This window comes from Leucoraja erinacea, chromosome 5, assembly GCF_028641065.1.
Source record: "Leucoraja erinacea ecotype New England chromosome 5, Leri_hhj_1, whole genome shotgun sequence".
Taxonomy (NCBI): Eukaryota; Metazoa; Chordata; class Chondrichthyes; order Rajiformes; family Rajidae; genus Leucoraja; species Leucoraja erinaceus.
This window is the reverse complement of record NC_073381.1, coordinates 71,277,510-71,302,509: the sequence shown is the minus strand read 5'-3', so window position 1 is coordinate 71,302,509 and position 25,000 is coordinate 71,277,510. Positions and strand designations below refer to the sequence as shown.

The window sequence follows — 25,000 nt, the reverse complement described above, 5'->3', positions numbered from 1 at the left end:
TCATCATTATACGACATCTATTGAAAAGTCATGTTGTACTGAACTAAGTGATCCCAACACCACATCAAATCAAAGCTCTGTAGACTTAGCATATCCATTTGTAAGGTGTGAACGATTTAACCATAAAAATCAATAAATTTCCCACCATGAACAATGGCAAAGTGGCAGTTGCAAACAATGATCAAAATAAAATCTGAACACTTATTTGGTCGCAAGTGCACGTGGACGCAAGTGCAAGTACCAACATCAACAACAATCTTCAGCCAATTTTGTGATATTAAAAAATAACAGGTGAAAATGTACGCAATTAAAGTTTCAGACCACATTGCAACAAGAGCCAAATTCCACGAGGCAAGGCAGGCTAAGTATCCTAGAGATCAAGGAAACACTTGATCCAATGTGGCAGCAAGGAGCTTTGGTAAAACTGGTCACTGGGAATAGAGGGGAAAATCTTTCCATAGCCTGGAGTTGTCTTGGTAGTGGTTAATTGAATCAAATCTCGTCAGCCCCAGAATATAACTGCATTTATAGATCGGGTAGCATTCAAGGCTCAAACATCTTCCTTCCGGGATTGTTTCATTCATAACTTCTCAATTAAGGAATTGGTAGCTAAATTAAACACCACAACAATAAAGACACAATTAAACAAGTGGTACACATTTGTGCCACACAGGTTCCATATAATAAACATTGAGGAGTGTTTAACAACCATTTATTGATAACTAATATTAATACTATTGTAAAATCTTACACCATCAATATTCAGTGCGTGTCACCACTGTGTTGAACTACAAATACTAGTTACGGATATAAAATAAAATCTGGGTCTCCTGCATAGAATAACTCATGTTCTGATTCCCCCAACTCTTTCTCCTACACTGTCCTCCATAATGTTTGGGGCAAAGACCCATCATTTATTTATTTGCCTCTGTATTCCACAATTTGAGATTTGTAATAGAAAAAAAAACATGTAGTTAAAGTGCACATTGTCATTTTTATACATTTTATACACGTAAAAATGTCAGTGTGTTTATAGATAGTCCCCCCATTTCAGGGCACCAGAATGTTTGGGACACATGGCTTCACAGCCTCCTTAATGCAGGTACAAGAGAGCTCTCAGCATCTATTCTTTCCTCCAGTCTCTCCATCACCTTTGGAAACTTTTATTGCTGTTTATCAACATGAGGACCAAAGTCGTGCCAATGAGTCAAAGAAGCCATTATGAGGCTGAGAAAGAAGAATAAAACTGTTAGAGACATCAGCCAAACTTTAGGCTTACCAAAATCAACTGTTTGAAACGTCATTAAGAAGAAAGAGAGCACTGGTGAGCTTACTAATCACAAAGGGACTGACAGGCCAAGGAAGACATCCACAGCTGATGACAGAAGTATTCTCTCTATAATAAAGAAAAACCCCTAAACACTTGTCTCACAGATCAAAAACACTCTTCAGGAGTCAGGTGTGGATTTGTCAATGACCACTGTCCGCAGAAGATTTCATGAACAGAAATACAGAGGCTACAGTGCAAGATACAAACCACTGGTTAGCCGCAAAAATAGGATGGCCAGGTTACAGTTTGCTAAGATGTACTTAAAAGAGCAACCACAGTTCTGGAAAAAGTTCTTGTGGACAGATAAGACAAAGATTAACTTATATCAGCGTGATGGCAAGAGCAAAGTATGGAGGAGAGAAGGAACTGGCCAAGATCCAAAGCATACCACCTCATCTGTGAAACACGGTGGTGGGGGTGTTACGGCCTGGGCATGTATGGCTGCTGAAGGTACTGGCTCACTTATCTTCATTGATGATACAACTGCTGATGGTAGTAGCATAATGAATTCTGAAGTGTATAGACACATCCTGTCTGCACAAGCCCAAACAAATGCCTCAAAACTCATTGAACGGCGGTTCATTCCATAGCAAGACAACGATCGCAAACATACTGCTAAAGCAACAAAGGAGTTTTTCAAAGCTAAAAAATGGTTAAATCTTGAGTGGCCGTCAATCATCCGATCTGAACCCAATTGAGCATGCCTTTTATGTGCAGAAGAAAAAACTGAAGGGGACTCTCCCCCCAAAAAAGCATAAGCTAAAGATGGCTGCAATACAGGCCTGGCAGAGCATCACCGAAGACATCCAGCAATTTGTGATGTCCATGAATCGCAGACTTCAAGCAGTCATTGCATGCAAAGGATATGCAACAAAATACTAAATATGACTACTTTCATTTACATGGCATTGCTGTGTCCCAAACATTATGGTGCCCTGAAATGGGGACGACGACATGCTGTAATTTCTCCATGGTGAAACCAAATGTATAAAATTGGCCTTTATTAAAATCTGACAATGTGCACTTTAACCACATATAATTTTTTTCTATTACAAATCTCAATTTGTGGAGTACAGAAGCAAATAAATAAATGATGGGTCTTTTTCCTAAACATTATGGAGGGCACTGTATTTGCAACATAAACTGCAGCAACTTGCTGTTTCTTTGAAAGTACCCCTGAGACTCATGACATCTACCATATATTCCTCGTATTCATTTCGGGCTTATCGCCGCACCACATTGGTGCCCCTGACGCTCCGTTGGTGTCATAATGGAGTCAAAAGCCAGAGGGGACACGGCCGGAGAAGTCACTCAGTTCCTCGAAGACTCCCCGGACGCCAAGAAATACCTCGGCCTTAAGGAGCTCCTGCTCCAGGTTTATGGGCTCAGCCGGATGGAATGGGCTGCCAGGCTCCTTCATATAGAAGGCCTTGGCGACCGGCGGCCATCAAGCCACCTTAATAAGATGGTCGTGCTCCTGGATGGGCACATGCCATGCCTCATGTTTGAGTATATTTACCTGCATCTGCTGCCGGCTGACATCCGCCTGCAGCTCACCGACGCCTCGTTTGCCGACCCCCGGGCACTCGGCAGGCTCGCTGTGAATGGCGCTGTGGATGACTTCCGCGCGCTGGCCATCACTCGGGCAGCGCCCGATTTCCTCCGGTTGGGCAGGGCAGCTGTGGAGGGAGTGACAGCTGCGCCCTGGAGGCCGTGTCGATTGACCGGTTAACGTCGGCTCATTTAGACATTGACCAGCTGGTGCGGTCGGATTGTACGCCCACTGATGTTTTTTGTGCCTCCTGTTCTGGGGGGGGGGGGGGTGTCCTGTGGCGGCTCCCAAGGGTCGGGCCATTCCATCGAACCCCTTGGCATGGGAATGGACTAATCTGGGGGCAGCCCTTAGCTACAAATATAAAGGGCAAGGGTTTAGGTGCAATCGCTCTCTTGCAGACCCGACTGGACAAGAGAACAACTAATAAAATTCCTCCCGAAATACCCGGCTCCTCACCTTCATATCAGGCTTATCGCCACGTCACACCATTACCTAAACTTGTACCAAGCCTTCAACCATGACTAGATTGGCTCCGAACCCACCAATGGCTTTATCTTAAGGCAGTGAACACATTCAAATCCCTCCACGTCCTTGGTGTTCCTCATCTTTGTAATCCGTTCAAATGTTACAACCATACCCACACACTGACAACTGCATAATTCCATTTCTGGCCAATTGGTTTCCTAAACTCACTGCATTCCATTACTGACAATCATGGTATCAGCTAGCTCTAAGTTTCTGGTTTGATACTGTGGTCTCTTATCAAGCAAAGATGCATATAAGAAATCTCAAGAATCATGCTTTCATCACCTTTGGCCCTGTGTCAATTTTGATCTCAAGATTCAGATTCAGATTCAGATTCAATTTTAATTGTCATTGTCAGTGTACAGTACAGAGACAACAAAATGCATTTAGCATCTCCCTTGAAGAGCGACATAGCAAACGATTTGAATAAAAAAAATAATAAGTGTCCGGGGGGGGTGGTGATTGGCAGTCACCGAGGTACGTTGTTTAGTAGAGTGACAGCCGCCGGAAAGAAGCTGTTCCTCAAGAGTTCCATTCAGCATGTTGGGATGTAGAACCTGACCGCACCAGCTGATCAAGAGTGTTAATTGAATGGATAGAGCCAAATTATGATTAGCGTGTGCTCAAACTGTAGCACATAATCCCATGCACATGCATATTCAGTAAAGCACAGAGTAAGTTTCATTTGCCACGTACTTGTATGGCAATAATTGGTATGCTATGTATTAAGAGTAATATTATTGCAACACCATTGACAGAACACGAGAATTTCTTACTTTTTCAGCTTACAATTCAATTTGAGCCATGGTTTTATTTTTGATGTAGTGATAGCTTTGCAGATTTAAGAATAAAACTGCAAATACGTTGGTTTTAACCTAGGTCAGGACTGCTGTAAAGATTGACAATCCATTTTTATAGTATGTATTTCACTGCATGTATTTTTTCCACAAAAAGCACTTAATTAAGCCATCATAAAATGTGGCATGATATTGACATGTTGAGAAAAATTTGGTCCCACTTGCATTGGTTATCATTGGATGACATTTCCAGATATTTAGTCTGTACAAGAATGGAATGAAATGTCATTAAGCACAAATATAATCATTCTTTTGGGCAAGCTATTGAACTCAATAGGAATCTGGACTTACTTGGGAAAGAATCAACTGCAATTATCAAACTACAACAGAGTTCTAGTTTTATAAATGTACTAATGTTAATCAAAAGATCATAAGTGAGAAGAGTAGAATTAGACCATTCGGCTTATCAAGTCTACTTCGCCATTCAATCATGGCTGATCTATCTCTCCTAACCCCATTAAAAACATAGAAACACAGGAAATAGGTGCAGGAGGAGGCCATTCGGTCCTTCGAGCCAGCACCACCTTTCAGTGTGATCATGGTTGATCATCCACAATCAGTAACCCGTGCCTGCCTTCTCCCCATACCCCTTGATTCCGCTAGCCCCAATAGCTCTCTGTCACAGAAGGCTCTCTTTTAAATCCATCCAGTGAATTGGCCTCCACTGCCTTCTGTGGCAGAGAACTCCATAAATTCACAATTATCTGGGTGAAGAAGTTTTCTCTCATCTCAATTTTAAATGGCCTCCCCTTTATTCTTAGACTGTGGCCCCTGGTTCTGGACTCCCCCAACATTGTGAACATTTTTCCTGCATCTAGTTTGTCCAGTCCTTTTATAATTTTACATGTTTCTATAAGATCCCTTCCTGTATACTCTGGAATCTAGAAGGATAAGCCCAATCTTTCCAAATCCACCTGCCTTCTCCCCCATAACCTCTGACATCCATACTAATCAAGAAACAACAGTATCCATCTTTGCCTTAAATATATCCACTGACTTTGCCTCCACAGCCAACAGCGATAAGACAGAATTCCTCCTCATAGGCTCCAAAGCCACACTCAGCAAAATCAATAACCCCACTCTCACCATCGACTGCACCACCGTCTCCTCATCTCCGCAACCTTGGCGTGATCATACCGGTGGGGGCGCTGCACTGGCAGCAGCCCTGTCAGCAGCGTGTTAGTCTTTTTCAACTTTTTTTATTTTTTTAGTATGTCTTAAAGTCTGTTTTTAGTGTTTCTTAGTGTGTTTTGTGTGGGGGGGGGGGGGGGTGGTGTGGGGGGGTAAGGGGGAAACCGTTTCGGCCGCCTCCTCCATGGAGAGGCAACTTTTTCCAGGTCGCCTCCCCCGTGGCCTAACAGCGAGGATCGGCGCGGCCTTTCCCAGAGACGCGCCCGGGGCTCGGGGCTCCGGCGGCGGGTGCAGCGTGGACTGTCAGCACGGAGCTGGGGCTCGCTGGAGGGGAGCGCTCCGTTCCGTTGGCCCGCAGCAGACGGCAGCCTGAAGCCGCGGTCTGCACAGCTCCAGCTGGCGCGGCGTCTACAGCCCGGGATCCCTCGTGGGGGACCCGGGGGGAAGAAGAAGCTTCCACCGCCGGCCCGCGGCCATCTTCTACCGCGGGTCCGGTATGGACTTAACATCACCCCGGAGGGGAGCTTCGACCGCCGGCCCTGCAGACTGCGGTGCTTACGGCTGCGACGTGGAGGGAACTTTAAATCTTCGGCCGCCGGCCTGCGGCCTACACCAACTAAAAGCCGTGGTCTCCGGTGGGGAGGAGCCGACTCTGGACTTACCTGGACTTGTACCTTGTCCTTTTACCATCTGGACGCCCGCAGCAACGGCTGCGGAGGGTTGAGGTCCCGACCACGGGGGGAAATGGAGGAGGACTGGCCAAATTGTGTGCCTTCCACCACAGTGATGAATGCTGTGGTGGATGTTTATGTTAAAAATGTATTGTGTTTTTGTGTGTGCCCTTTATCATTGTATCGCTGCTGACGTATCATTTCACTTGCACTTTTTGTGCAATGTGACAAATAAACCGTTGTATTGTATTGTATCTTTGATTCCACCCTCTCCCTTGAGCCTCACATCCGCCATGTCATTAAAACCTCCTTCTTTCATCTCCGCAACATCGCCAAACTCAGACCCTCTCTCACACCTCCCGCTGCTGAAAGACTCATCCATGCCTTCATCTCCTCCCGACTGGACTACTGCAACTCACTTCTCCTTGGCATCAGCTCCACCTACATCAACCGATTCCAACTGGTCCAGAACGCAGCCGACCGACTCATTACACACACCAAATCCTGGCATCACATCACTCCAGTCCTCAAACAACTTCACTGGCTTCCCATCTCCCACCGGATCAACTACAAAAACCTGATCCTCACCTACAAAGCCCTCCACCATCTGGCCCCCCCATATCTCACTGACCTCCTCTCCCCCTACCAACCCTCACGGTCCCTCAGATCCACATCAGCTGGTCTCCTCTCCATCCACAAGTCCAATCTCCGCAGTTTTGGGGACAGAGCCTTCTCCAGGGCAGCTCCCAGGCTCTGGAACTCCCTCCCCCAACTGATCCGCAATTCTGTGTCCCTCACCATCTTCCAGTCCCGCCTCAAGACCCATCTCTTCACCTCTGCGTATCCTTAGCCCACGTCCCACTCTATTTTCATCTGTGCATTAATTGCCTCATATTGTGTTTTGTATTGAATTCTATCTTTACTTTGTGTACTATTCATGTTTCTACTATTTATTTCATTCCCCTTACATGTTTTTCCTCTACCTGCTAAATTTTTGTAAGGTGTCCTTGAGACTCTTGAAAGGCGCCCATAAATAAAATGTATTATTATTATTATTATTATTTGGATGATATTTTAATTGTGGGTGAAACTCGAGCTACAACAGAAGCATCAGTGTCAGAAGTCAAGCTCACATTTGAGAGGCTGGGTTTTGTAATACATCCAGATAAATCTATGTTGTCTCCAAATAAAACAATTGATTACTTGGGGTTCACTATTAATTCAGAACACATGATAGTGACTTTACCCAAGGATAAAAAGCTGCAGTTAATTGAGGGTTGTAGCAAACTCATTACAGAGCATCAACCATCAATTAGGCAAGTGGCGAGCTTACTTGGCAAACTAATCGCTTCATTTCCAGCTGTGCAGTTCGGTCCACTGCATTATCAGCAACTGCAGCGAGCAAAGGTACAGGCATTGAAGAGACATTCGGGGCATTTTGATAGGCCCATGCAATTACCAGTAGCAACAATTGCGGATATACAATGGTAGATTAAGAGTGTCTCATATGCTTCCAGGAAAATTCTGGTTGAAACACCTGCTATCATTCTACAGACTGATGCAAGTACGCTAGGTTGGGGCGCTACTGATACCATTACCAGCTGTGGAGGTAGATGGAATGTGGAAGAGGTACCTTTGCTCGAAGCACATGGAATCAATTACCTAGAATTGTTAGGTACATTTTATGGTCTTAAAGCTTATTGCTCTAATGTGCAAAATCTGCATGTGCAGATTCAGATTGACAACACTACGGCTGTAGCATATGTCAATCACATGGGTGGAATCAAGTCCGAATCTTGTGATAGATTGGCAAACGTTATCTGGCAATGGTGTATTATTCGAAACATTTGGCTTTCGGCAACCCACCTACCAGGTAGATTCAATATAATTGCAGATACCAGGTCACGAAAATTTAATGACAATACGGAATGGATGTTAAATCGTGACATTTTTAATAAAATGGTTGCAAAATTTGGAATGCCAGAAATTGACTTGTTTGCATCTAGACTGAACCACCAATTGCCTAAATATGTTTCATGGCAGCCAGATCCAGGTGCAACAGCGGTGGATGCATTCTCGCTAAATTGGGGTGGAATGTTTTTATATGCATTTCCTCCCTTTTGTCTCATTAGTAGGTGTCTACAAAAGATCAAGCAGGATTCTGCTTCAGGAGTGTTGGTGGTCCCAGATTGGCCTACACAACCATGGTACCCACTAGTGCTAAAAATGGTCACAAAACCTCTTATGGGTATTCCAAGACAAGAAAACCTACTTGTGCACCCTGTATCTGGTGATTTTCATCCTTTACATGATCGTATTGATTTATTGATTTGCAGATTCTAAAAAGGCTCTATCTCAGAAGAGGACTATCAGATCGCACTATGGATGTAATTGCAGCAGCCGGGAGGGATAGTACCCAGAAGCAGTACATTTCTTACATAAAGAAATGGGAGGTGTTTTGCTCAAGGCAGAATATTTCATACCACACTGCAGGCATCTCAGATGTTTTAGAGTTTCTGTCAACACTCTATTTTGATTTCAATTTAAGTTATAGTGCGATCAATACTGCAAGGAGTGCCCTCTCTGCATACTTATGGAGAGCATCAGAACAACAGATTCTAGGATCACACCCTTTGGTCTGTAGGTACATGAAGGGAATTTTCAATTCCAAGCCTCCTAGACCCAGATATACAGAAATCTGGAATGTGAGGGATGTGCTGATGTTACTTTGGGAATGGAGTCCCGTTTCAGCTTTGTCTTTAGACAAAATTACCATGAAGGTAGTCATGCTAATGGCATTAGTTTCAGCACAAAGAGTACAGACATTACATAAATTACGTATAGATAGAATGGTAATGACAGCAGATGCAATTACATTCTATGTCTATGATTTACTCAAACAGAGCAGACCAGGAGTCACGGGGTGTAAATTGGTCTTTGCAGCATATCCTACGGATCCAAGACATAGTGGCACATTTAAGATGTTACATTGAGACCACTTAAGAGGTGCAGAATCAGCATTGTTTATCAGCCATAAAAATCCACATTAGAAAGTGTCAGTACAGACTATCTTGAGGTGGCTGAAGCAGGTGCTGGTTAATGCAGGGATTGATACTGACAAATTTAAATCTCATTCCACCAGGGCAGCAGCAACATCGGCGGCCAAGGATTTGGACGTTCCAATAGACCATATCCTCGTGGCCGCAGGATGGCCAAGTATCACAAGTATTAACATAAAGAAATAGCAGACCCTGGGGCATTTGGTGGTGCTGTTTTGGATTCAGTATTAAATGTTCCTCTGCGATATAAAGGGGACAGAAATTTTTGTTATGATAAATAAAAAATTATTTTTGTTATGATAAATAAAAAATTAACTGATTACATTAATGTTATGGTTGTATATTATTGATTGTTTTCACTCATTTAGAGTCAATCAATGCAGTGAGACGCCTGGATTTGAATCTACGGCATGAAATCACAGAGCTTTGAAATCTTCACGTAGTCACTCACGTGACTCCGAAGTAAAATAGTAAGATTAAACGAGAACTTACCAGTTTGAAGTTTGATCTTTATTTTATGAGGAGTTACGATGAGGGACTACGTGCCCTCCGCTCCCACCCTCATAAAGATCAGCTGCAAGTTATGTTTGTCTCACATAGCTTACTATTATGCTTTGGTAAATTATCATCTGTGATTTCACACCGCTTCTTTGAAGATTGACGCACGTGCGCCTGGACGGGGTCTTCTTCACGTAATCCCTCATAACTGCTCATAAAATACAGATCAAACTTCAAACTGGTAAGTTCTCATTTAATCTTACTATTATAAATAACTGAGATCCCAGCACCGTGCCTTGCGGCACCCCACTAGTCACTGCCTGCCATTCTAAGGACCCGTTAATTGCTACTCTTTGCTTCCTGTCTGCCATCTAGTTCTCTATCCATGTCAATACCCTACCCACAACAGCATGTGCTCTAATTTTGCCCACTAATCTCCCATGTAGAACCTTGTCAAAGGTTTTTTGAATGTCTAGATACACCACATCCACTGGCTCTCCCTTATCCATTCTACTTGTTACATCCACAATAAATTCCAGTAGATTAATCAAGCATAATTTCCCCTTCATAAATCCATGCTGACTTTGACTGATCCTGTCACTGCTTTTCAAATACGCTGTCATTTCATCTTTAATAAGCGACTCAAGCATCTTCCCCCAATATCGATGTAAGGCTAACTGGTCTATAATTCCCCCTTTTCTCTCTCGCTCCTTTCTTAAAAAGTGGAGTTACGTTCTCTACCCTCCAGGCCACTGGAACTGATCCAGAGTCTATAGAACATTGGAAAATGATCACCAATGCATCCACAATTTCTAGGGCCACCTCCTGGAGTACTCTTGGATGCAGACCATCTGGCTCTGGGGATTTATCTGCCTTCAGTTCCAACAGTTTACCTAACACTATTTCCTGACCTATGTGGATTCCCTTCAGTTTCTCCCTCCCATTCTAAACTCCAGCAAATATAGGCCCAGTGCCATTAAACACTCATCATATGTTAACCTACTCATTCCTGGAATCATTCTTGTAAACCTCCTCTGGACCCTCTTCAGAGCCAGCACATCCTTCCTCAGATATGGTGCTCAAAATTGCTCACACTATTCAAAATGTAGCCTGATCTACATATATACTAATAATTCTAGCATGATACAAGTTAGAAAATTCAGTCAACAAAAATGAATTGGCTATTCACTTCATTGTCCATTCAATATGATACAGCCGATTAAAAACTGCCAATATGTTCAGAATACAATCATTGACAGCTCTATGAAAAGGGAATTTTAAAGTTTCAGAAAGTCTACATGAAGATATTTCTCAGACTTATTTCTCAGTCATTTTAGATTACATTGCTATGCTCTTGAGGAAATACTGTTCATATATGTACTTTGTTACAGTCCTTAATATTTTACTCATCATTATTCTTTAAAAGTCTAGACAACAAGGTTGGTCTACCCAATTTCTTCTAGTGCAACAAGTCCTTTTTCACTAGAATCATTTTAGTGAAGTTTCATACCACTCTCTCCATGGTAAATGTATTCTGTCTTAGAAAACAAGACCAAAAACCAAACTAAGCTCCGATATCAACTTGCCAACACCAATATAATTACAGTAAGAGTAAGATTGCCAGAGTGAGCAACAGCGGAAATTGGAGGAACAGCACCTCATATTCCGCCTGGGGACCTTGCGTCCGGATGGCATTAACATTGAATTCTCCCAATTTTACTAGCCCTTGCTGTCTCCTCCCCTTCCTTTACCCTCTAGCTGTCTCCTCCCACCCTCCCTCGAGCTCCTCCCCCTCCCCTTTTCCATTCCTTCTCCCCCCCATCCCCCATCAGTCTGAAGAAGGGTTTCGGCCCAAAACGTCGCCTATTTCCTTCGCTCCATAGATGCTGCTGCACCCGCTGAGTTTCTCCAGCAATTTTGTGTACCTTTAATTACAGTAAGATCTCTTTACACTCTTATAATCCAGTCTATTAAAATGACACCTTACATATTGGCAAGCTTATAGGAAGACTCTTTAATGTGCCAATTGGAATTAACTTGCATTATAAGCTTACACAAGCTTGGAAATTCAGAAGAATCTGTGATTAGGGCTGTATGACCTCAAAGTACCTGTGTAAGGGAACAAGAACCAACGTCACTTATTTCTTTGAAATTTTTACAGGAAGTGTACATGTGAAAATACCTGAGACGTCTAGGCTTGGTTGTGCTACCTCACACAATAACCAACAAGATGTGTGTTTACTCCCAGTGAACACGAAGCATCAACTCAGTTTTCATCTTCACTTGTGCTGCGAGATTAGTTCAGTGCTCTTATTTCACTATTTGGATATTGTATTATGTACTAAAATGATTAGGCTGTCACTCTGCCAATTAGATTTCCCTCAATGCTCTTTCAGTGCATGTATCAAGATCAAGCTGTAAACCCATTCCTTCTCTCCAGAGATGCTGCCTGACCCCGAGTTACTCCAGCATTTTGTGTCTACAAGTCATAAACTATAATCTTTTGAAATACATCTTCCATTTGGCAACCAATATATGGATCAAAATGCTGACTGGTATCAAAAATCTATAGTCATTACATTGATTTAATATATTATCACTTTGCATCAAGTAAATGTTAACAAATACCAAGATCAACGCAACCCAATTCTCCAGTTTCCTTGGCCTATCTGTATAAAGGAAGATAATATCCCTGCACGCCCACCACCCACCTCTCAGCTATAGTCAAGCATAGACAAAATGGTGAAAATATTATCTATCCGTTCTTGCAGGCACCAGTTTTGGTGCCGATAGGTGCTAGAACACCTAAACTAACCTCCAAAAAGATCCATATCAGTGGTTGTTGCTGAGGCAGCAGCAGTAGGGGTGGCAGCATCTACTGTTGTAGGAGAAGAAGTTTTCAAGGAAGTCTCTGCTGCAAATGGGTCAGGTGGTTGTGCCTCAGGGGCATTTGGAAGGGCTGGAGAAGCCAAAGAATCTGCATTGCAAGCATCAAGGAAAGGTGATGGAAGGGGAAGAAAAATATGTAAAACCCTCTCGAAGCCATTGTTGAGAATAATGTGCAATGACATTTTGAGATAAATGTTTTACATTTTTAGATGAGTTCTAAAACTACTCACCTTCACCTAAAAGATCTGTTTTATCCATTGCAAAGATGCAGTGTTTAAAGACAAAAATAAACAATTCAATAGAGAGTATGTTATAACAAACTAATCTAATTGCACACTGAATATCTGGAAGTTCTCATTTAAAAATGAAATATGCAACCTTTAGAACTACATTGTTTTTTCCCTTAAACGATTCTGCTTCTCTGGCAGTTTATGAAGAACAGCTCAATATAAAAATTCCACTTGTGCCATTTCAAATTGTAAAAATGGAAAACCTCAATAAATCATCTATTTGAAAGTCTGATTGCAATGGCAATATATAGCAAAAATGGCAATACAGTATTTCTGCAAGGCAGGGCAAGTTGCAACATTTCAGAAATCAATTCAAACACGGGTTTTCACCAAAATGATGTTCCACATTACTTACCAAAGAAATGTCTGCTTTTTCATGAATTTCAAATATTTTCACATTATAAATTGGAAAAAATAGCTTGAAGTAGTGCAAACCATACAACACATTTACTTGATAAAACATTAATTGGCATTCCATCTTTTAGCCTAATTCGAAGCCAACATATTAACAATTCATATCCTTCCTTAGGAAACATCAACAAATATTGCCAAAACCATCGTGCTTAAGTCACGTGAAAGTCAAAATAAACAGCTTTCCCTTGATCATGGTATGAAGTACTATCCAAGAGATTAAACGTGCTGTTGGTGAGGATCAGTACGCCAGTTATGAAATGGCAAAGAATGAACCCGGTAGTGTAGCTGGTATGAAATGAGCCTGGTAATTTGAGCTGGTGTTTGATTCCTCAAAATACAGTTCTTTGCCACCAGAATATTTTTATGTCTTCTCTTGCTACATCAAATGAAACACTCAATATAGGTGATTGCAATATGGAGTAAGATAACTCAAGACAAAATAATACAGTAAACCCCCTCATTATAACAAACCTCATAGGAGGAGAGGGAGGAGAGAAACGTGTCCGTTATTGCTGATTGTCTGCGACAACAGAGTAAGGGATTTCCAATAGTAGAATATCATTGCACAAGTAGTAGAAATAAGAATTGCAGATGCTGGTTAATACATAAAAGGCCACAATGTGCTTCAGTGACTCAACAGGTCAGGCAGCATCACTGAAAAACATGGAAATGTGATGTTTTGGTCGCAAACCTTCTTCATTCTCTCGGTCTGGAACCAGGCCTGGAATCCAGATGAGATGACAGCCCCGGTCAGGAGAGGATCAGCAGAGTCACTGGGATGGGAGATTGTAACCTTCACGTGGTCCACCCCGTTTCAACGAATGCAATCAACCTGGCGTGCACAATCAAATAAGATCAAATAGAACAAGTTGTCCTACAACTATAGGCTGTGCACGCCATACGCAAGAAGAAGAGCAAAGTCACTGGTCATGGCCTGCGGGCAGTCAGAATGCAGGTAAAGGTCAGCGGTGGTGGTGGCAGGCCCGGCCTGGAAGCCGCAGAGAAAGCTGTGTGGGCTGGCAGTTGATCCAGCCTGGAAGCTGATCTGGCCTGAAAGTAGCCGGTGAGACAGTGCAGGCCATGGGGTGGTGTCAGCCGCCTGGGTTGGCATGACGCCTGGAAGGCGTTAGCAGCCCAGCTTGGCCTGGCAGTGAAAGTTGGCAGGACTGGTCTGGAAGCGACTGGCGTGGTGGAGTGGGTTGGCGGCGGCCTCAGAGGCGGTGAACATTGGTGCTGCATCTCCCGGCACAGCTGCAGGTTTCAGCCTCATGGCGGTCGGGTGGGCGGCACGATCTAATGGTGGGTCTCGACTCGAAACGTCACCTATCTCCAGAATTGCTGCCTGACTTGTTGAGTTACTACAGCACTTTGTCCTTTATTATTGCACAAGTGGTGACTGAGTTAATTTCCATGGCCAGTGCAGTGTTCTGTTCATAAAGAGACAGTGGTGTCCTATTATTGTTGCGCCACACTGTCCGCTATAACAGAAATCCAGTATAAAGAGGTCCGTTATAATGAGGATTTACTGTTGTTCCAAAACTCATTTGCTGCTTCTAAATCAAAATGCTCCCGAAGTTGACAAAATGGTCTTGATGCATTGAGAGCCATAAAGAATTTGTTTTCTTATTCCCTCCCTCATCCAACAGTTAAATTGCCAAATGAATTAATTAAAAACCTTGATTCATCATGTTTTCTACTTCATTTCACACAACCTGAAGGTACTCAAATTTGATCCCTAGCAACTATTGAAATAAATACATGGATCAGAAGAAAACATTCATGCAAATGTTTTTTCTGATGGTCAATTTTATCATGACAAAATGAAAATTCTACTCCCTCAGTTTGCAATAGATTTTTTAACTGTATCAAGAGCATTTTTAAAAGGTTTGCCCAATAATCCAATGTAAAATAATTCTCCAAACATCAACTACATAACATCAAAAGGAAAGCAAAAACCACAGCATTCGGTATCATCCATGGATTTGACCTTGAATTCCATGCAGAATTGGCTCAATTTCATCTTTGGTCAAGCGTTTGATATGCTCATTGTACTTTGGTAATAAAATTCTATTCCATTTCACAATGCTGCAGAAACCATAGAAGATGCATTGCAGGATATTTTAATCTGTGGACTATGAATATTTTTATAACAAAATATTCTCACCTCCCCAGGCACTGGCTGGTGGGTTCGCTGCTGCTGTTGACTGAACTGCAGATGTATAATCTGGCTGTAGATCAAGGAGATCATTGGACAATTTGGATGCACTGTAATTAAAGTTTGTAATTTAGATTTGCAGCCATAGAAAACCAACATATACATTGAAGAATAAAAATGTTTGTACCCAGAATTTGCAGTACAAGCTACTAATGTTAATTCTGGCCAAATTGGAGCTGCCAGGACACTAAAATTGAGTAAAGGCTTCTGTGCTGCTAGGCCATTTGGTCAATTTAAATGTGTCTTCTGCAGAACTAGGCCAAGCTGCTGAATGGTGCCAGTTTGTCTGTGGCCGAGATAAGAGTTGCAGAGAAAGAATGGGACATCTGCAGATTCTTACAATTAGATATCCACATTGCTCTTAGGAACTTGAAGCTTTCAACCATCTCCACTTCAGTGCTGTCAATGGGTATGTGCCCTGCTTCGCTTCCTGAAGTTGATCACTATCTCCTTTGTCTTGCTGACATTGAGAGAGAGGTTGTTGTCTTGACTGCAGGACACGAGTTTCTGAATCTCCTTCCTGTACTTTGTCTCGTCATTATTTAATATCAGGCTGCACCAAGTACAATCCTTGATCTTATTGAGGTGTATAAAATCATGAGGGGAATAGGTAGGGTGAATGCATAGAATTAATCGGAACTTGAGGGGCAACCTTTTCCACAGAGGGTACTGGGTTTATAGAACGAGCTGCCAGAGAATAGTTGAGGCAGGTACTATAATAACATTTAAAAGGCATTTGGACAGGTACATGGATAGGAAACATTTGGCGGGAATGCAGGCAGGTGGGACTGGCATAGATGGTATATCTTGGTTGGCATGGGCATGTTGGGCCTTAGGGCCTGTTTCCAAGCTATACATACAGATTCCCATGAATTTAATACAATGAAAATTGATTCCATTTGTAAACTGTACCCAATGGCTTGGTATAGGAATCAGGAGAATGTGTGATTATAAGTTGGGCAAACAGCACTAGTGGTCTAAAGTATGGGAAATGAGTTTTAAAAAAGTATAAACGTAAAGCATTATAAAGAGAAGAATGGCTGTTAAAATCAAGGATGATGTGAGAAAGTAGATTGTAATCTCTTTTGGCTGCAATATCAAAACACCATTTTGATACTTTTTACATCCAGGTAATTGTTATGACATTTTTTGAAGAACTATTCAAATTACAACCACTAGAGTGATCTGATCTCCTGACCTATGGGTCATCTACTCAAATCGTCCAATGACAAAGGCATGCATTTAGAATGAACTGCAAATAAAGTGGACCTATTATTTAAACTTACTCTTTTCATAATCTTCCTTTCCACCATTTAAGATAAATTTTAACCTTTACCCAGATCTTCAAAAACATTTCAATTCGCCTACCAATAAATATCACTTGGGTGGAAAATGAGGAAAAGCTTCAGAATGAGTACGTTTGTTTATGCATATAAAGATTAGACGCATATCTGTATGCTTTATATGATAAACAATTTTACATTAAATAAAATGTCAGGTGGCACAGTTGCTGCCCAGTGCAAGTGACCCGGGTTTGATCCTGACTACGGGTGCCGTCTGTATGGAGTTTGTTCATTCTCCCCGTGACCTGCGTGGGGGTTTCCCCGGGATCTCGTTTCCTCCCTCACTCCAAAGACGTACAGGTTTGTAGGCTAATCGGCTTGGTATAATTATAAATTGTCCCTAGTGTGTGTAGGATAGTGTAAGTGCGCGGGGATCGCTGGTCGGCTCGGGCTTGGTGGGTCGAATGGCCTGTTTCCATGCTGTATCTCTAACCAAAACTAAAACTAAATTAAAAAATCCACAGCGAAGGTAACTTTGTGCTTAAAAATACCTAATAATCTTCTACCAAAATCTTTCAAGCTCAAGAACGACTTACTTTGTTGGAGCTGCAACACAGGGTGGAGAAGAGAAGAGATCAACTACTGCAGCAGTATCAGCCATCTTCGCGGGACTGGAGGTGGGGGATGATCCTGCGTGTTCTGGAGAGCCCTGGAAAGATTTAAACAAATGGTTTAAAACAATTTAGTGCAATTTATTTGCACTTAGAATATTCTGTTCTATGCTAAACACTGAAACCAGCCTTATTTGAACTTTCTCAATTTCCTCGTAACATAATTTTAACAGAAGCAATTCCTGAAAAATAAATTAAGAGTGATGATATCTGAAATAACCTACCAAACATTAAAAAAACGACAAATATTAGAAGCACTCAGAAAAATGAAATCAAAATTGTTTGGGATACTCAAGGGAGATTTTCAGCACCTTTTTTAAAAAAAAAATTATATTTCTTGTTCTAATAAAATTCAGTTAGACCATTATACAGTTAGACCATTTGGGCAATTACAAATTAAAAATTGCAAACAGTGAAGTCTAAAGTAGACTTTTATTTCATTCATTTATAGGATGTAGACATTGCTGGCAAGGCAAGCATTTATAACCAATTTTAAGCCATCTTGATCCTCTGGAATCCCTAGCTTGCACTTTACAAGGCAATTTAAAAGGCATTTAAAGTCAACCATGTTTCTGCCCATCACAGATGCTAGCATAATTCTTTCACTTCAGAATTGTTGTTTTCGAAACAAAATATCTGATAATTTAATGTTCTCGATTTGTGATAAAAAATTGTTAAATCTGGAATAAAAAGTAAATTATTTCATCATTCATGTTGGAATCTAACCTCATTCCCAATCAGAGGAGCAGATTCAGCCCATAACTGCCTCAAGTTACACCTTTTGGAAAATTTACTGAAACTGTCAATTTGTATCGAAGGGCAATGGGTATGATTTAAGTATATAAAAATTTCCAAGTTCCTTCCATCCAAGCTCATCCAATTAATGATTACATACCATCACTTTAGAAGGCCTAGGCCCTTTATAGATGTGCTGGGTTTCTTCAAAACTTTAGCAGCATCTCTATAACATCTCTTATTCAGGTGGTGTTTGTCTCAACCGATTGGTGCTTTTTTGGACACTAATATTAAATTTCCAGGAATTCATCCTCTTTTCACTTATTTCACTTGGTACATGGATAGGACAGGCTTGGAAGGATATGGGCCAAGCGCAGGCAGGTGGGACTCGTGTGGCTGGGACATGTTGGCCGGTGTGGGCAAGTTGGGCTGAAGGGCCTGTTTCCACATTGTATCACTCTATCAATTTCAGTGGCACCCTTGTCTAACAACAGACCATTCATTCTGGCTATTGACCAGTGATGTGCGATTTTGCTAATAAAATATTCTAAAATGGTCAGTAATAAAGTGTTGGTATTTAAAAAAAGTTTTTCGAAATAAAGATAGCTTTTACAAGAGACCCAAACAAAACAATGGATTTTAACAAATGGAAAAAAGCTAAATTTTCCTAAAATAAACTTGGGTATACAATGCTGTCAAGTGTCAAATAGTTAACAGGGAAACACTAGGGATAATGAGGTGGGAAATATTATTTTCATGCTCGATGTAAGATTATCCACTTTTCAATTTTCATGGATACAAATTGGCTTTTGCATTATGTATCAAATAGGTTTCTTGCAAACACAGACATAATAAGGCAGCAAAAAATAATTATACTCAAGGCATACATAGAGAATCTTATTCTGTACTTTAGTGGAGGGTATGGTTGCGAGAAAAATTAACAAATAATTACCGTATTCCCCTGTAAAGGTGCTCCAGCGGTCCTAAAAGAAAATAAGGTGCAAATGAAAATAAATCTCCAACACACAGCTCATAACGGTTATTAACCAATTAAACCCTGAAAGCATATTTGCCTGTGAGCAAAAGCTCAAGAGTATGGTACATAATTCTCTGAAGAAATAAGATTTGTAAAGCAAATTTATAACACAACCCACTTAAGCAGCAAAATGTCACAATGCAAAATTAGGCATGTACTTATGACCCAGAAACATTCATGAATTCAAAGTAGCTACAAAAAGTAATGACAATCATTGTTTCATTGGTTTGTTTTCCAAGATTACTCAAAGTAGACACATGGTAAGGAAAGGCTAATACAGATAATTCTGAAATATTGCAATAAAATTGCTTAAACTAATAAAATGTTCTTATTTCTAAGTAAACTAGCACAATATTTAAGCTAGTATACTGTAACTGCCTTAGATTTTAAATGCTGCTTTTTATGAAAATCATTAAATGCATCAAATATATGACATTTAATTACCTGAGCACATGGGCAGTGACCACACACACCCACACACACACACACACACACACTTATGCTCACATCATATAATTTGCAACATTTATTTTCAAATTGAGTCATTTTGTTCTTCAGATCATCTTTTCTACATTAAGTGTATCAATACATAGACCAGATAACATTTAAATCACATCCTGTTAAAGCACAGGGAATACACCAAGCGCGAGTTATCACTGTACAAATGTTTCGGTTTGCTGATACCAGTATGGTGTAAAGAACTTTAAGTGGGATCATAGTTTTAAAACCTCTGACTGATTAACTATTGGTTAAGTGGAACAACTTTGCACTTTTCTGCATTAAATGCCATTTGCTCCCACGTAACTAAGCATTTATATCCTGTTGCAGCCAAGAATCATCTTCATCACAATCAGCCACATTAGCAATTTTAGCATAGACACTTGTTAATTATTTAAATCCAAGTCATTAAGACACATTTGGGAGGGATCCCATTACACGCAACCTTCCAGTCACCTTGTTTATCACTCTACATTTCCCAGAAAAATTATTTAAGGACCACAGCATGGATCACAAGGAATTTTACTTTTTGCTTAATCTGCCTTGTGAAATTTTGTCAGAAATCTTACCATCTGTGTGTAGGACATTAAACATACTACTGTAATTAACACTTATTTCATCAAAAAATCAGCTGTTATTTGGATATTTTTTGTCAACAGATCCATTCGAACAATCCTTTATTAATTGTGCCTCCCTGAAAACTGAGACATGCTGTCCCTCAGATTTTAAATAATTTTGCTATCACTGAAAAGGCCACAGAGAATGACAAAGTAGAATGTTGCAGGAAACGGGTCTTGGAATGCATGTCTGCAAATTCCTAATGTCTGTCTGGATATTTGCCTTTAAATTGTCCGAAAGAATGGGATGCTCACGCTATGTTTACGAAACATTAGTTAGGCCAAAATTCGGATACTGCATGGATTTCTGGTTGCCAAGCTGCAGCAAGAACCTGGCAGTACACGGGAAGGTGCAGTGAGCTATTGAGAGAAATAACTGAGACGACCCAGCCTGGGAGAAGCTGATATTTTAACTGACACCTGCAAACGGGGAAGAGTAGGACTTAAGAAATAGGAGTCATACTTAAATAAGTACATATTCACTTGGGCAACTTGGAATATTCCCCATGTCAGAGAAAGCAAATTTCAGGTTTCAAGCAATCTGAAAGTTTACGCTTTACTTTATAATTTTAATTGCTAGACAAAAAGCTTGACAATTCTAGCTTTTGTTCGATTTACATGGAGTAAACAAGCCAAATTAGGATTTGCCTGCAATGATGCATCTGCATTGTCAGTTACCTGCCTCCAAACTCAGCAAATAGAGCACATTATAATTAAGGATAGTAACCAATCCTGAAAGGCAATCAACATTTGGGGTCAATCAAAAGTTAGAAATTAAATCTTAAATTTTGCATATTGTTTGAATCTATGGTTTACATTACACATTTTTATAGTTTTGCATCAGCTCTTTTACAACTAGACCCTTCATTTTTGTTCAGTATCAATTAAACTGTGACGTTTTCAATTTTATCAAGAGAATTAAATAGTCATTGATGCTTTTCAATAGTTTAGACCTCAGTGTACTATGTTCCTGGGTACAATACTTACAAAGTGTGTGAACTATGGAGAAATCAGGTCACTAAAAATAGATGCACAGTCCTCTGCTGTCTTCAATCTCTGGTGTGCCCTTCTCAATGATAATAGTCAACCATCATATTGCAAGCTCCAATTATTCCTTCACTGAATTATCTTGGCTCACTGAGCAAAATTATTTTATTCAGATGTTTAATATTTCCCCCTTTCAAAATTGCTGCATTTTTAAAAAAAAACTAACAGGCTAGAGTAAATTTAAACAATTATTCCTTCTGCTTTTTTGCTGTGGAAAAATAGAGTACATTCAAAAACTGTTATATTATGTATATTGCCCATTGGTTTAATGACCACCTTGTCCTCATTAGTGTCAATATCCAAAGTAATTACTTTTGAAGCTCTGCTTTTGACATCAATGCAATTGTTAAAACTTACCCATCGCTAATATTCCGAGACAGCAGAAAAAGAAACAAAGTTTTAAAATTCACTTTCAAAAAAGAAAAGCACATTTTCAAATTTAAGAGCAAATAATCATTTCCTGGTGGCATTAATTTAAAGTTGTTCTTTTAGAGTGATAGAGCTGTACAGCACGAAAACAAGCCCTTCTCTTCAGCCCACCTTGTCCATGACGACCAAGTTGACATATGGGACTCGTCCAATTTAGTCTATATCCCTCTTCCTATCCATATATCTGTCCAAATGTCTTTTAAAAGTTGTATTCTTCCAACAGTTACTGTATAGTTTGTTCAATTACTGAAATTTAGTTAATTATACATTCTAAACTATAACAGCTCTTGGCTCACCATTTTAAAATCAATTCGATATCTTTTTTAAATTTTTATTAAAAGCATATGTACAAATGATAATAAAAGACAAACTGGTTATAGAGTTCTTACATAGCTTCAATTTTTAATGGTTTTTTTTAAAAGAAAATAGAGAAAGAGAGAGATAAGAGAAATCGTAAACTAATAGAAAGAAAAGAAATCAAGAAAGAAAGGAGATAGATCCGGGAGATGTTGAGTATAGTTGTTCATCCAACCCTAAACTCAAGTTGTGACTTTAATTTGGTGTTAAACCAGTTTACTTTATTAAAAATTCAATAATTGACGACCATATTTTAAAAAATAGTTCTGGTTTGTCAATTAAGACAAACCTTATTTTTTTCAAATGCAAGGTCTCGGTCATTTCCGTAATCCACATTTTAATTGTGGGGGTTGCTGATTTTTTCTAAAATGTAAGTATTAATTTTTTTGCAGTTATTAAACTGTAATCAAGAAAGTGTCTCTGGCTTATCGTAAAGTTTGTGGTATGTTCCGATAATCCTAATATTATTAATTTTGGATCTGGGTCCAGTTGATTTTTGATAACTTTAGAGATAATTTTTAAAATGCCCGTCCAAAAATTTTACATTTTTATACGTTACAAGAGTGTAAGTTAAATTGGCTTCTTGAAATTGACATTTATCACAGAGAGGGGAAGTACTTGGGAAGATCCTATTTAATTTTGTCTTCGAATAGTGTAATCTATGTAATATTTTAAACTGTATTAAGGAATGTCTAGTGTTTAACGAGCAATGATGTATATATTGTAAACTTTCATCCCATATATCTTTCATTATGGGTTGAGCCAATTCATCCTCCCATACTCGTCTATATGACTGATGACGGAATGTCAGTATCTAAAAGGGTATTATAAATATAAGATATTAGTTTATTTGGATTGGGATGTCGGTTCAGACATTCAAGGATTTCTGGGCCCCTAAATCTTTAATCTTGCGTATGTAATTTCACATATCGATTTGATATCTTAAATTCAAATATATTTTGGCTTTGTGACTAATACCATTTGTCAACAATGTACTGCTTTCCCTGTATATCTGGCAAATCAAGAAAAGCAGAGCTCCTTGTATTTAATTAGACATCTATATCTTTAAAATTCAGCTTTATTGTAAATCTAAAATCTGTTCTCATTCAAAACCCAAGTTGTGCGGCTTTGACCCAAGCAAGATAAACACCCCTATTTTCCATGTCCTCTCCAGCTGAGCGCTAACCTAATGCATTAGATGGGGAAACTATGTAAAACGGGTAAATTGACCCATGCTTTCAATTTTTAACATTACAATTTGACACTTTAACTAAAATACATTGTCTTCACAAGACATTATCAAAATTCTGACCAACTCTGAAAAACGAAAGTGCTTTTATGTTTTGTTACCCCAACCCACACTACAATTGTTTCAAAGTGGTCATATTTGCTATTTCCCGTCAAGAATCAAGAGTGTTTAAATGTCATATGTACCAAATTGGAACAATGGAATTCTTACTTGTATACAAGTGTCATATAGCTATCATTTAGCCTGCCATGACTGTGAGATTCTTTGATGTAGTTCTCCCTTTCAAACTAAATAGTGGTGGGGAGGGGTTGACAAATTGGGAGTATAAAGATGGAGTTAAGGGGGAAGTGAGTAAAGGAAAAGTTACAAAAGACTCCCAAATTAATGGGAAGGAAAGTTCGAGAGGAGATAAGAGAGCAAGGTCAGGTCCAATAGTGACCAGTGAGAGAGGGGAGGTGAATACCAAAGTTAAAGTGTTGTTTATGAATGCACGAAGTTAAGAAATAAAGTAGATGAGCTTGAGGCTCAGTTAGAAATTGGTAAGTGTGATGTTGTGGGAATTAGAGGGAGGAGCTGGCCATAGTTGACTGGAAAGAGACCCTGGTGACAGTGGAACAACAATGGAAGGTATTACGGGGCAGGATCAGTTAATTCCAAAGAGGAAGAAAGATTCTAAGAGGAGTAAGAGGCGACCGTGGCTGACAAGGGAAGTCAAAGACAGTATAAAAATAAAAGAGAAGTATAACATAGCAAAGATGAGTGGGAAGCCAGAGGATTGGAAAACCTTTAAAGAGCAACAGAAGATAACTAAAAAGGCAATAAAGGGAGAAAAGATGAGGTACGAAGGTAAGCTAGCCAAGAATATAAAGGAGGGTAGTAAAAGCTTCTTTAGGGATGTGAAGAGGAAAAAAATATTTAAGATAAATGTGGGTCCCTTGAAGACAGAACCAGGTGAATTTACAGGGGAACAAGGAAATGGCAGACGAGTTCAACAGGTAGACAATAGGTGCAGGAGTAGGAGTAGGGCATTCGGCCCTTCGAGCCAGCACCGCCATTCAATGTGATCATGGATTATCATCCCTAATCAGTACCCCGTTTCTGCCTTCTCCCCAGATCCCCAGACTCCGCTATTTTTAAGAGCCCTATCTAGCTCTCTCTTGAAAGCATATAGAGAACCTGCCACCACTGCCCTCTGAGGCAAAGAATTCCACAGACTTACCACTCTGTGAGAAAAAGCGTTTCCTCGTCTCCGTTCTAAATGGCTTACTCCTTTTTCTTAAACTGTGGCCCCTGGTTCTGGACTCCCCCAACTGGATCTGTCTTCACTAAGAAAGACACAAACAATCTCCCAGATGTACTAGTGGCCAGACGACCTCGGGTGACGGAGGAAGTGAAGGAAATTCACATTAGGCAGGAAATGTTGTTGGGTAGACTGATGGGACTGAAGTGATAAATCCCCAGGGCCTGATGGTCTGCATCCCAGGGTACTTATGAAAGTGACTCCAGAAATCATGGTTGCATTGGTGATCATTTTCCAATGTTCTATAGATTCAGGATCAGTTCCTATGGATTGGGGGGTAGCTAATGTTATCCCACTTTTTAAAAAAGGAGGTAGAGAAAAAAAACAGGGTATTATAGACCAGT

General features: G+C 40.3%; 1 protein-coding gene across 14 annotated transcripts in view; it reads right to left on the bottom strand.

Moving 5' to 3' along the window:
* The window catches only part of snap91a (synaptosome associated protein 91a), a 140,430-nt gene that overhangs the window by 51,957 nt on the left and 63,473 nt on the right, over positions 1 to 25,000 (bottom strand). For 9 of the 14 annotated variants that reach the window (XM_055635888.1, XM_055635886.1, XM_055635887.1 and 6 more), the window contains 5 exons: positions 19,076 to 19,106; positions 17,314 to 17,426; positions 15,384 to 15,484; positions 12,746 to 12,760; positions 12,442 to 12,603 (listed from right to left, as the gene is read on the bottom strand). In XM_055635888.1, the coding sequence (XP_055491863.1) occupies positions 12,442 to 12,603; positions 12,746 to 12,760; positions 15,384 to 15,484; positions 17,314 to 17,426; positions 19,076 to 19,106 (422 nt within the window). The remainder of the gene's footprint in view (positions 1 to 12,441; positions 12,604 to 12,745; positions 12,761 to 15,383; positions 15,485 to 17,313; positions 17,427 to 19,075; positions 19,107 to 25,000) is intronic. The other 5 variants (XM_055635897.1, XM_055635895.1, XM_055635898.1 and 2 more) reach the window with 2 other exon arrangements.